Source organism: Carassius carassius, chromosome 24 (genome assembly GCF_963082965.1).
Source record: "Carassius carassius chromosome 24, fCarCar2.1, whole genome shotgun sequence".
Classification (NCBI taxonomy): Eukaryota; Metazoa; Chordata; class Actinopteri; order Cypriniformes; family Cyprinidae; genus Carassius; species Carassius carassius.
The window spans coordinates 30,291,674-30,305,029 of NC_081778.1; the positions used below are offsets into that span (position 1 = coordinate 30,291,674).

Here is a 13,356-nt window from a genome sequence, read left to right on the forward strand (position 1 = left end):
GCTCAGCTATAATAAAAACTCTTAAAGAAAACAAGGTCTATAGACCTTATTTTGTGTGTATTTATTTGCCATTTGTAACTATGATTCATATCAATTTAGCAAAGTCACTTTATTGTTAAATTAGTTTTGCTCTCATATAAGCTGATTTACTGGGTTCTTTATATACGTTATTTGGAAAAAGACTGTGCACATCATTCCAGCCTTGTAAAATTGCTGTTAAGATATATTATTGTTGGAAAATCCCTGCTGTCATATTCTGTAAGATTCATTTGTGTTTATTATTCTGAACCACTGAATGTTTAACACGCCTCTGAGAGCCAGCTATAGATCTGACCTCACTGTTTCCTGAGAACACACACAGACAAAGCAAAAACCTCTCACTCATCTGAAAGAGCTCAAGTCGATCATGACACACATAAAACTCTGAGGTGAGCGAGCACAGTGTTTCGACTTTTTGCAATGCATTTTTATGCAGATTTTCTGCACTCCAGAACAGAAAAAACAATCTGCTGTTGCATCTGTGCCACATGCAAAAGTGCACGGAGCAAAAAAACAAAGAATTGGACATGAACGCATCTACAACCCCCTTCTTCGCCAACATCAGAACAAGAGCGAGTGAGAGAGAGATGGCTGTGAGTTAATCTAGTATCAGATTACCGGCTCCAGAGGATGGCCAATGCACAACTCATTACTGAAGGAAAAGTCTGTTAGACACAGATTAGGGATCCAGAGCAAATGTCAGCCTTGGCGACCATCGTGGCCTCTCTCTGAACAGCTATCAAGTGTGTGTGTGTGTGTGTGTCTGTGTGTGTGTGCATATGATTAAACTCTTCTGTGATGCACGACTGTGCCTCTCCGCTCGACATTCATGCATCTGTTACCAGCATGTTTGAAAAATCCCACACTCCAGTTTCCAAACGCAGGTCCAACCAAATTCCCTCCCAGCTATATGCCGTCTTAGGACAACACGGCCTGTCTGTTGTGCTTTTCAGACTTTAGCACATGCACGAACAATCAGAGAGATTCCCATCTGTTGGTGGTGCGATGGGTGAGTGCTGATGAGTGCTTCAGTGCCACACCAGCATCTTGCAAAAATGTATTTCTCATGCTGACAAAACCCCAAAGCAATGCAAAAAAAGTGATCCAAGAGGAAAGCTAGATTGCTCAGAGTTTGCTATTTTAAAGCTCAGGAGAATACATGGAAATCACAGGTATGATTGATTTAAGAGTCAGCTTAATCTCAGATGTTTCTCCTTAAAATAATGTAAGGAGAAATAAGACATACCATAATGATATATAGGAGGATATAAGTTCATATAATGAGGTCTCTAGCTTTTAATCACAGACTGTGGAATCTTTGCAAATCTGAGCACAGTTTGAGATATTGTGGAGGCTTCTTTCGATTATTTTTTATTCTCCATTTATTCTCATTTGCGCTTAAAAAAGACAAAAGAAGATATTAAAGAGACCTTTTTCTAATGGGAATGGTTAAATGCTGGTCCTATACCTGTGTTTTAGCATCACAGTGAAAATCTCTCAGAGGTTTCTCTTTCATAACTCATGAGACATAGCGGAGCTCTAAGTTATGGTTTGTTTAAGAATCAAATTGGTCTCTGATTTTATTTCTACAATTCCATGAGAGGTAAAAACAGACTAAATTAGTCATACAGTAAGAGTACAGAGCTGTACAATTAACAAAATGTATAATTTAGTCATTGGACTAACATTTCTCAGTTTTGGTTTGTTTAATAATCACATTTGTCTCAGATGTTTCTACTTAAATCCCATATGAGAAGTAGAAAAAGACAAATGCATCATACAGTAAGAGGCTAGAGCTGTAAGACAAGTGCAAAGAACAAATCAGATCATCAAAATGTTGATGAAAAGTACTTGAGATTTTATTGAGATATTTTTACTGCTACACTTTTGATATCATTGGGGAAGTCGTGGCCTAATGGTTAGAGAGTCGGACTCCCAATCGAAAGGTTGTGAGTTCGAGTCCCGGGCCGGCAGGAATTGTGGGTGGGGGGAGTGCATGTACAATTCTCTCTCCACCTTCAATACCACGACTTAGGTGCCCTTGAGCAAGGCATTGAACCCCCAACTGCTCCCCGGGTGCCGCAGCATAAATGGCTGCCCACTGCTCCGGGTGTGTGCTCACAGTGTGTGTGTGTGTTCACTGCTCTGTGTGTGTGCATTTCGGATGGGTTAAATGCAGAGCACAAATTCTGAGTATGGGTCACCATACTTGGCTGAATGTCACTTCACTTCACTTCACTTCACTTCATCATAGCAGAGTCTGAGATATTTTCAGAAACTACAGTAAAGTACAATAAGCAAAGGCCTCTGATATGTTCCTCATTAGTAACTATGGGAAACAAACAAGACATTTAATAGATTACCTTTGTGACTTTTCTTAAATAACTAAGACAGTTAGTCATTCCTATTGTTTTAGCATCAATTTTTATTATTCATAAGCCAGATCTGCATCTCCGAATCCAGTCAACTATGCAGTAGATGTTTATATGATCTTCAGAAGTTCCCAATCCGAGCCTACAACAACAGCTGGCATTATATTTCCAGAATTCACTGCAAACCACTTCACAACAAACAGTCCCAAAACAACCAGCTCTCATAAGATAATTATCACAAGCGACACTCTCTTCCAACTACGGTGGATGGCGTGTCTAACCAGAGTGAACCTCATCAGCACCTCCAGAAGAAATGTGTTTGACTCACGTTTCTGAAGCTGGGAATGAGGCTGAGCATGGAGCCGCTGTCCAGAGGGAAGGGAAGGAAGTGTTTCATGCCCAAGGAGGGCGGCACAGTGGGCAGAGGAGCCCGAACCAGTGCTGGCACCAGTCCGCTCTGACACGCGTTACCTGAGGAGGAGGAAGAGGAAGAGAAAGAGGAAGAGAGTTGTGTATTCTATAATACTATAGACCCAGCCAGTTTACTTATTGAAAGATTTATTCGTGATCAAATTATATCTTAATAATTGTATTAGAGTCTTACACACATGCTGTACAGTTAATCTAATTCGTGCATTAGTTTGAGTTCTGACAGCTATCATGGGAGTGGTTTGATGAAGCACAGGGAATGCAGATAACATGGTCTTGACCCCTAAGAAACTTTAATTAATGCTGTCACATAACTAATCTGCAAATTGCTAAGTACAACATTGAAATAAAAATGTAAAGCCTGTACAAATACTAGTAATTGTGAATATAATTCACGTAAAACATATATATAAAATAATTAAATAAAAACCATTTCATTTATCTATTATAACATTTGTGTAGTTTTGTTCACTTGGCTGTCTCCTTTCCTTAAGTTTTTCATCTGGTGTATTTTTTTATACGTATATGATGTCATTAGGTTGCTGTCTTGCAGCCAGCCAATCGCTGCATTGCTGATCGTGGTTTCGAATAGCACGTAAACACAGATATTTTAATCAGATCCGCAAATTCGTTTGAAAAACTAAAATTAGCCAGAGATCAGTTCTCAAGATCAGGCAGCTTTCAAACCACCTCAGATGTATTAAACGAGGAACAAAGAACGGACCCCCAACTACAATACTCAGAGAAAACTAAAGCTAATAATAACGGAGTGGAAATAGAACTGCATTGAAAATAAAAGAAAAAAAAGCGACCAACGAATTGTTGAAAATTCAAACACAATATGGCCAACTATTTAGTTTATTTTTTGCTATCGTTATTTATGTTTACTATTTACACAAACGATGAGAAACTTAATGAAAACACTAAAATAAAAACTCTGATAACACTGAAATTGAAATAAATATAAAAGTGGAGAAAACAAAATAAACAAAATTAACTCAAAAACAAAATTGACTAAATTATTTTTAGCTTTAGTTCTTGATAAATCACACATAAAACTTACAACCTTTACAAACTGCCTTCATAAAACACAAAAATGCCACTGGGCTGTGCTGAGAAATGTAAATTTAAATGTCAAAAACTAAATGAACTAAAACTAGAAAATGGGGGGTGGGGGCTAAAACTAATATGGAATACATATTCACTACTGAAGTTTTCCCTCAACAAACTCCTGATTAATGCTTAATGATATGAATAAGGTAGTTGTTTGAAGTAGTTATGTTTAGGTATATGTTCAGGGGGCGTGGTCAAATGTAATGGGAACACACCAGGGTAAATATGACAACAAATGGACACAATAGCAGCAGGGGAAACCCTTTAAAATAAAAACACAGGCTGGATCATAACAGACATACAGTAGATTGAACTGTACATACGACGAGGCAACTGAAAACTACAGTAACTTTTGACCTTTTCTATCCCTAAAACTCAGATTGATAGGAATGTTGCTGTAGGATCAACACTGATGTTGATGCAGGAGCACGGCCTACTTTGAAGGAATCATAGCCAGCACAGAATTCATGATATCAATTCAAGCAAGACATGATGATCTAGAACATTTCTTTGCCACACGCAGCGAAATCTCCGCCGAGGGTCTGAACACTGGCAGCGATGACATCATGACTTTCGTACATGTTCCTCCAAAACATCTGCCATATCATTTACTTTAAACAAACTCTCCTGCTACTAGAAATATTTGATCTTGTCAAACCGAGACTCTGGACTGGCTGTTATCTGTAATAGCAGTAGACACAAACAGTCAAGTGGGAGAGACAAAAACTAGTGGTGGAAAACAAAAGTAAATGGCTTGTTTTATTACAGAACAAGAGTTTGTGTGGGTGGCGTTGGAAAGGCAGATTTCTACAGCACATCACATTACCGAACCAGAAAAAGAAACAGCCTTCCGTATCCAAACCAAGACAAAAGCCAGAGAAGAAAAACTAAAGACCAAAAACACAAAGCAATGCAGAAATGTGATGCTGGTGAAAAAGTTATTTTTACAAAAATGAGACAATTGATAACATAAATACACTAGCAGATTAATATGAATAGCAGTTCAAATCATTTGGTGAAATAGGATTTGACTGAAGAATTTCTGAGATTGCATTGAGGTCTCCTGTAAACTTTATCTTGGCAAATACGAGCAATGCTTGGGACATTTTTGGATCTGTTGTGAAACTCTAGTGGAGACTTACATTTGCATTTACATTTAAGCATTTAGCAGACACTTTTATCCAGAGCAAATTATGACAACAGAAGCAATCAAAACCAACAAAAGGGCAATGATATTTAAGTGCTGTGACAAGTCTCGGTTAGCCTACGCAGTATACATAGCAAGGGGTTTTTATTTAATTTTATAAATAAAAAGACAAACAATAAGATAGAATAGAAAAAAAAGAATAGAGGATACTGGTGTCAGAGGCTCTCCAGAGGCTTTTCATTTGAGGCTTTATTCTCAGGAGAAACATCTGAGATTCAGGAGAACCAAGGGAAAGTCTCTATTTGTTCATTGCTGTCTAAGAGAAACAACACAGATATTAATAGGATTTCCTTGAAATGTTTCTGTCTTTTAGGGTTACTTAAAGTAACCTCTTCTTTTGACTGCAAAGCTTGAAATTTCTCCAATCTCCAGTTTCTCCTTCTCTGAAAGTCTAGAAATTAGATTATTAGGGTATGTTTCTCAGAAGAAAGTGGGAGACTTTAGAGGGGATCTCTACTTGATCTCAGTATTGTCTAAAAGAAACAACCGAGATGTTATTGAGATCTCCCTGGTGATTTTTGCATGGGTTTAGGTGCTAAAATAAAAATCCATAAAACAAATTTTCTCCTCTTCTTTTGATTGCATAAGTTTGAAATTTCTCTGATCTCCAATTCCTCCTAAGGTCTTTTTCTAAGGAGAAATTTACTCTTAAGTCTCAATTTAATAGCGTTGCTGTTTAGAATTAATCTATCACACAAGATTATAAAAATAAAAAATAAAAAATTCTTATTCTTTTGATTGCATTGCTTGAAATTGTTCTGATATCCTCTGAAACTCTAGAAATTAGATTACTTCAGGAGAAAGTGTAAGGTTTTCTCTAATGTATCCATTTGACCTCATTATTGTCTAGGAGAAATAACTTGGATATTAACAAGATCTGCTTTGTGATTCTTCAATCATAAGGTTATCTATAATAAAGTTTTCACGCTATTTACCAACTATAAGCAATTTTGCAACTACATGTCAACTAACTCTTATTAATTTTATATCTTTGGTCAATGTCTTTTTCTCAGAAGAAATTAGATTATAAAGGTCTTTTTCTGAGAAGAAAGTGGGAAACTTTAGAGAAAGTTTCCATTTGAATCACAATTTAATCTCTTTGATGTGACATGGAGTTACATGTTCTGTTGTCTCAGATAATATCAGTGTTTGTTCTTTCCTAGGAGTTTTGAAATCTCAGCACCAATTTGCCATAGATTATTAAATAAAACGCTACTAATTCCTCTAGTCATTCGAGGTCTGTAGGGAGGAGAAATAATAACAAAACAAGAGAATAGAAAAAACTTGCCCTTGCTCCAGGCCTAAATTGTTGCGCCACATGCCTTTGTGCATGTGCAAGCACGTATTGGTTCTCCCTTGACAAAGCATGTCAACCTCAGGCCTCCATGTCGGGGACTCGACTCTGACATGTCAAGCGACATCAGGCTAAAGGAATGCTGTCACAGAGCCAGACACGGAACAAGAAAATAGAATTAAATATGCAACAAAACTGCAGCCTAAGTGACAGCAGGAACTCGCCGTTCTCCCGGCACTAACCAGGAGGGCGTCTTTAGACCCAAGCATCTGGGTTTTATCTCATCAGGGCTTTGAGCTTTACAAGATTTGATTATAGTGTGCACACGATGCAACAACATTCAAAAGCCTCTTTCTGGAAAAAGGCAAACAGGCAAAACATCAGTGCTGGCAGCGTGTCATTCGGGTTTAAGGGAACACGACGTAAGTTGATGAGAACATTCTGATTGTTACGAGGCTTTTTGACATAATGCCTGCAGCGAGATCGAGTCTTTTAAGGCTCTGTTTTCAGTAATGTGGAAAATGTCCAATCTTCTCTGCCCTGCAGTCAATCATTGTGCTGCTTTCTGTGAGCTGTTTTTTTCAGCACCTTCTCGTCTATGGAGACCACCTCGCTCTTAGTGATGAAACCACCTCTTACACTTTTACAAAAAGGGGTCAAGGGTTCAACAGTTAGCATGGATGCATCCAGAATTCTTCCCAATGACATACTTCTCTCCTCAACACTGGCTGCTTCATTGGATTTCTATCATTATCTGTCTGTATGTGAATCTCCTCACTTACCAGAGAACAGAAATGGAGAACAGAAATAACATTATAATACGGGTTTGGATTCACAAAACGTTCTTGAGAATCTTGAATTCCCAAAAACAAACAAACCAAAAAAATAGCATAATTTAATAATAATAGCATAATAAGGTGAACACATACATTAAAAGAAAAACAAAATAGACATGATTTAAAAAGGTTAAATGGTCCTTAAAAAAAAAAAAAATCACATTTGCTCTTTTCGCAAGCAAAAATAACCAGACTGGAATTTGATTTATTCTAGTGGAAGTGTTTGGTACTACACCCAAACAAAATCTTGTTGAAAGGTTTTTTATTTTATTTTTTTGAAACACAAATTGTTTAGATTCAAGGCTTCTATGGCTTTCTCAGTTTTACAGTAAAACATGTTTGGAAAATATATAATTTTTTATAAATTAAAAAAAAACTGTATTTTTGTGCATTTTCCATTATACTTTTTTTCTTTTACTTTCTAATAAACCAAAAAGTCTCTTCTTTAAAAAGAGAACAAACTTAAAGTTGACCTATTATGCCCCCTTTTCAACAGATGTAAAACAAGTCTTTGATGTTCCCAGAGGGTGTATGTGAAGTTTTAGCTCAAAATACCCAACCAATAATCTTTTTATAGCTATACATTTTATGGATATTTTTAGGGTATGAGCCAAAACAAGCTGTTTTTGTGTTTGTCCCTTTAAATGCAAATGAGCTGGTGCTCCCACCTCCCTTCTCAGAAGAGTGTGGAGCTTCAAGAGCTCATGCTCCGGCATACTGGTATTAAGGTTGAGCTGGTGATGACCGTGTAACCTACTTCATATTGCTTCCAAATGCTAATTTTAACTATACCACATTCCTATTAACTGTCATTCTGGTAGCACATGAAGGCAGCATTAGTGAAAACAGGATGGTAGCTTTAGCAACATTACCCTTACAGAGAGCCAAGAAGCTCTTTCAGAAAACCAAATATGACACGTGATGCCTACTTTGTCTGGAATCCAGTCAGATGTGGAATTTAGATTATTATAAACTTAAGTCATTTTCTGTAATTAATGATTCAGGTCTTTATGATTTCCTTAGATTAGGTGCAATATAAAGTGGGATATAATTGGAGAGGATGCAAAGGATTTGGCCAAAACATGAATTCAAGCATGAACTTTGACTTTACTCTCACCCACCTGTTTCAGTTCTCACTGACTTTATCAACACCACTAAACACACAACACTTCCCACTGCTGCAGTGATCGCAGTAATGAAACCGATGGGAGAGAAGTGTGTGTGTGTGTGTGTGTGTGTGTGTGTGTGTGTGTGTCAGAGAAACTGCCTGTAGCATCATCTCCATTTCTCTGTTCATATGTGCCCATCATCTTAAAACAGCACTTGCTGCTTGCAGCGTTGCTGACTAAAAAAATATGTCTGGAGGACAAATATGGCACATAAATAAATAATCACATCCACTCTGTTTTCTTGTCACTAGGATCCTCCTAGACTTGATCCAGTCTGCTTTTTTTTCCATGTCCCTTATATCTCTGACAAAAAGAACATATCTGCACTCAAAACACACACTGCATAGTTCAGGGAGTCTATCCTGCTGAACTGTCAGTCAAAACACATCCTAAGAGTGCATAATATACAGCAGTTTAGATCATTACAACACTTTTGTGTCAGTTTAAAAAAAAGCAAAAAGCCTGCATTATTTACAGCAATGCACTTACTGTACACTTACACTTAGGTGTTCCACTAGGATTGACAGTAAAATGCACAAATATCAAAAATAAAGCACCAAAAATAACAAAACAGAACGTTTTAACAGGACTATTCTAACAACTCTGAGCAAAGTTATACAATATTTCCGCTCAGGTTATGGAATCAAGGTTTAGCATGCACAGTTTGCCCCTGCTGGTAGATGTCATAACGACACCATTATGCTGCTGAAAACAATCTTGACGGTTTTTGAAATGTTTTTTTTTTAAAGAAATTATATATATATATATATATATATTTATTTATTTATTTATTTATTTATTTATTTATTTATTTATTTATCACATTTATCATATTAAAAATTATTGTAAAAAATTGTATAAAATAAATAATTACATAATAATACAAATAATAATAATAATAAATAATAATAATTGAAAATAGCCATTCATGATTTTTTTTATCTAAAATAAATAAATACAAATTAGTAGTAATAGCAGTAGTAGTAAGTTTATTATTATTTTATTTATTAATGCATTTTATTTTATTTTAATTTATTTTTTAAACTTAAATTTTTTGGCTTTCAGGCTACATGTTTTGTCCCTTTAAAAACAAAACCAACAATCAAAAAGCACCAGAGGGATAAACGATTAACAAACTTTCGTTTGTTTGTCTGGGGTATGAGTCAATAAATTGTGCCACGGATGGAGTTCATAAAACTTAAGTTGCTAAGTTGCTTTGCACAGTTTCTATTTCTCAGTTATTCAGAAAATAAAAAAAATGACAAATATATAAATTGCATGCAAACCTGCTTACAATTGACTCCTAACTAGCCCTGCTCAGGAAGCACCAGCCATGTGCTTTGCAATCTGAGGGTATAAACCAAATCAATTAAATATATGGGGTCAACCACTCTGCAGTCTCTGCTTTCATCACCCATATCACAACAAAATATACACTGCTCTAAAGTCACAGGACTCCAATAACCCAATTCTGAGATTCCCAATTGTAAAATAATTTGATTTAAGATAGTTTATTATTACACTGAAGCTGGACATCACATCAAGGACCAAAAATGTCAAAGTATCTTTGATTTCAGTCAGAAGTTATTTAAATAAGTGATAAATTAAGTTCACAACAAATAAAATGCATAGTAAATAGCATGTGTAAATAAAGAATAATTGAAAAAATAGCTGTGTAATATAAAATATAAAATATGGAAGGATGCTATCTGTCGAAAGGAGCATCGATCACTTCCGGCGCACAGCTTTGGGAGCGATTTAGTGGTTGTGCATCATGGAATGTCACCTGCATACAGCAGATCTGTTGCTCAGAGGTGAAGCCGATCTATTAGATGCAGCTTTAGGGGTTTAAATGGATACTCCACTCCAAAATGAAGATTTTGTCATTAATCACTCACCCCCATGTCATTCCAAACCTGTATAAGTTTTGTTCGTCTTCGGAACACAATTTAAGATATTTTGGATGAAAACCGGGAGGCTTGTGACTGTCCCATTGACTGCCAAGTACATTACACTGTCAAGGTCCAGAAAAGTATAAAAGACATCTTCAGAATAGTCCATCTGCCACAAGTGGTTCAACCGTAATGTTATGAAGTGGCAAGAATACTTTTTGTACGTGAAGAAAACAAATATAACGTCTTTAACAATTTTTCTCCTCTGTTTCTCTCCACGTCACCATAGTGCTATTTTGGAGAATATCCACTGAATGCAAACTGCGTATGCTATTCTGTGTCAGCCGCGATGCAAGGATACTTTTCTATGTGTATTTACACTTTGGTTTGAAGGAAAACACGGCTAAAAGAGAAGATCATACACTGCTTGCATCCAGCGGATATTTTCCAATATGTACGGTGATGCGGAGAGACACAGAGGAGATGAATTATTGAATAAAGTTATGTTGTTATTGTTTTCTGGATCTGAAATCTGCTTGATCTCAGAGCAACAGATCTGCTGTATCTCCTGCCGTGAGCTCCGTTCCCATTCCTCTGCACATTTGGAACAGATTCATCTGTTCAGCTGGAAGCTTCATTTGCAGACGACATGCTGAGACGCAGAGCTGCACGTTTCCTAAAATCTCCTTATCCCTTCAGTTTTGTTGTAGCTCACGATTTCATGCTCTTTCTCCTGCTAAACTCCACCGCAACAAATCAGGTGTACAGTGAAGTACGCGAGCCAAGCTCCTCTGATGTCCCTGCAAGAAACCCCCGCTGTGCTCACCAGAGTCTAGAGAACAAATCCACAGACTTTCAAACTGACTGACTTGACTTACCAATAAACATGCTCTCCATGGTCGTCAGGCGTCCAGATCCATGGCGTCCCCGCGCACCACTGCCGTCAAGAGTGAATCCATGATCTCATCTGTGCATGTGGGGAACCACGACCACGAGGACTGCAACAACACCTCGCTAGTTTTCTGTCCGTCTCTATGTGTGTGAACTGAGATCCTACTTCAGAGGAACTCTCAGTCTTGCTCTTGCACCTCTGTCCTCAGCTGTGCCTCAGAGCCTGGTGATCCTCCCCGACTCTAATCTGACTCCTGGTGAAGCAGCTCTCTCCAGTGTGCCGATATCAGCGTCTCTTGCAGGAGTCGAGCTGCGGCTGCTCATTTGTTCTGTTTGAGTGTTCCTCAGGCACTGCTCTCTCGCTCTCTCTCTCTCTCTCTCTTATCTCTCTTTCGCTCTTACAGCACCTCCCTACTACATCTATCTTGCTCGCTCTCTCTCTCCCTCTCTCTCCCTCTCTCTCCCTCTCTCTCTCTCTCTCTCTCTCTCTCCAGTTATCTGGTGATGTCCTCATAGCAAACTTATATAAAAAAAAGTATCATTTCTAGATTTTAATAATTTATCTAGTAAGAAACTGGCAGCATTTGATTGGCTGCAGAAGTCACTTTCGTGGTGTAAAATTGTTTGGCATGACATTACTATTAGAGTTTTTTTTTTGTCTGTGGTGTTGCTCGACAGTTGCTAGGGTGTTTTGGATGGTTGCCAGGGTGTTCTTTTTGGTCACTATTGTGTGGCTACCATGTCCTGCATGGGTGCTTAGTTCTAGGTGGTTGCTAGGGTATTGTGGGTGGTTTCTCCACTGTTCTGCTTAAATTGTTGCTATATGGTTGTTACCATGTTCTAAATGGTTGCTAGATTGATCTATGTGGTTGCTAGGGTATTTTCTGCTGTCCTTTTTATGTTATATGGTTGCTACCCTGTTTTGCATGGTTGTTCTAGGTGGTTACTAGGATATTTTGGGTGGTTTCTCTTCTGTTCCATTTATGTCGTTGCTATGGTTGCTTCATCGTTGTTACCATGTTCTGCATGGTTTCTAGGATACTCTAGGTGACTGCTAGGGTATTATCTGCTGTCCTGTTCTGTTGTTGCTATATGGTTGTTACCATGTTTTGTATTGTTGCTAGGTTGTAAGGTGTGGTTACTAGGGTATCCTGGGTGGTTTCTCTGCAGTTATGTCTGTTATATTGTTGCTATATGGTTGATAGGATGCTCACTTTGACCACAACAGTGAACAAAGACTTTCTACATTTTGATTGCTTATATTAGTCCTTCAAGATCCAAACTGTCAAACACCATCAGATAAAGATGCTAAGACAATGGCCAGACACCTCTTAGAGGGCACGAAGACTAGACTTTGCACTGGTCCACATGGAGTTTCTGCCCTTCACCCATCTAGAGACTAATGCCTAAGTTTGTGGCCTGTGACCGCCATAAACATTCCTCAAGACCTCTGGATGTATCAGCAGTGGGTGAAAAAAATAGAGATCACAAAGATACATCCAAATCCATTCATAATAACTGTGTTTTGGAAACCTTGAAACTGATGTAAACTTCTATTCAGAGAAGTAAGTATTCTTGGTGGCAGCTAATTATATGTTGTTGAAAAATGTCAAAAAAAATTAAACAAGGCTAAGTTAAGCTTGTTGTTAGAGTGCTATATGTTGGTGTTGTGGGAAGTTGCTTTCTAGCAAAATGATCTCAAGTCTCTAGATATGGCTCAGGTCCCTGTTTTGCTGGTTAATATATGCTAGGGGAACAAAAGCCTTACTTTTCCTCGACACACATGATGCATGCGTGACAAATGTGCAATGTGTTCAGTTGCAATGTTTAGGTGTTACAAAGTATTAATTAATCTTAGAAATACTGGCCTACTACACCACTAAAAAAACTTTTTTTTTTTTAATTCAAAAAATTCAATAAGTTTTAGATCTGTATGCATCATAACTAGCTTTAAAAACAAACTAAAATCTTTGGCAGTATTTAAATAACCAGGAAAACATTGTCTGCATAAGATCGTAGGAGAATATGTCATCACAGACACAAAAACACACGTACACTTGACCTTGATTCCCCTCTTGGCTCTCGCTCAGATCACTCCTTGATTTGTTCACTGT

At 37.6% G+C, this 13,356-nt stretch overlaps 1 protein-coding gene across 7 annotated transcripts in view; it reads right to left on the reverse strand.

Annotated features, from left to right (window-relative positions):
• Positions 1 to 13,356, reverse strand: part of LOC132103424 (zinc finger protein 385D-like) — a 93,879-nt gene that overhangs the window by 44,476 nt on the left and 36,047 nt on the right. For 2 of the 7 annotated variants that reach the window (XR_009423383.1, XR_009423381.1), the window contains exons 1-2: positions 11,230 to 11,591; positions 2,740 to 2,882 (exon numbers count right to left, since the gene is read on the reverse strand). Coding sequence is in view for 4 of the 7 variants with exons in the window: in XM_059508522.1 (XP_059364505.1) it covers positions 2,740 to 2,882; positions 11,230 to 11,248 (162 nt within the window). In the remaining 3 variants the exon portion in view is untranslated. Of the gene's footprint in view, positions 1 to 2,739; positions 2,883 to 11,229; positions 11,593 to 13,356 lie in introns of those variants that run through there. The other 5 variants (XR_009423382.1, XM_059508519.1, XM_059508522.1 and 2 more) reach the window with 3 other exon arrangements.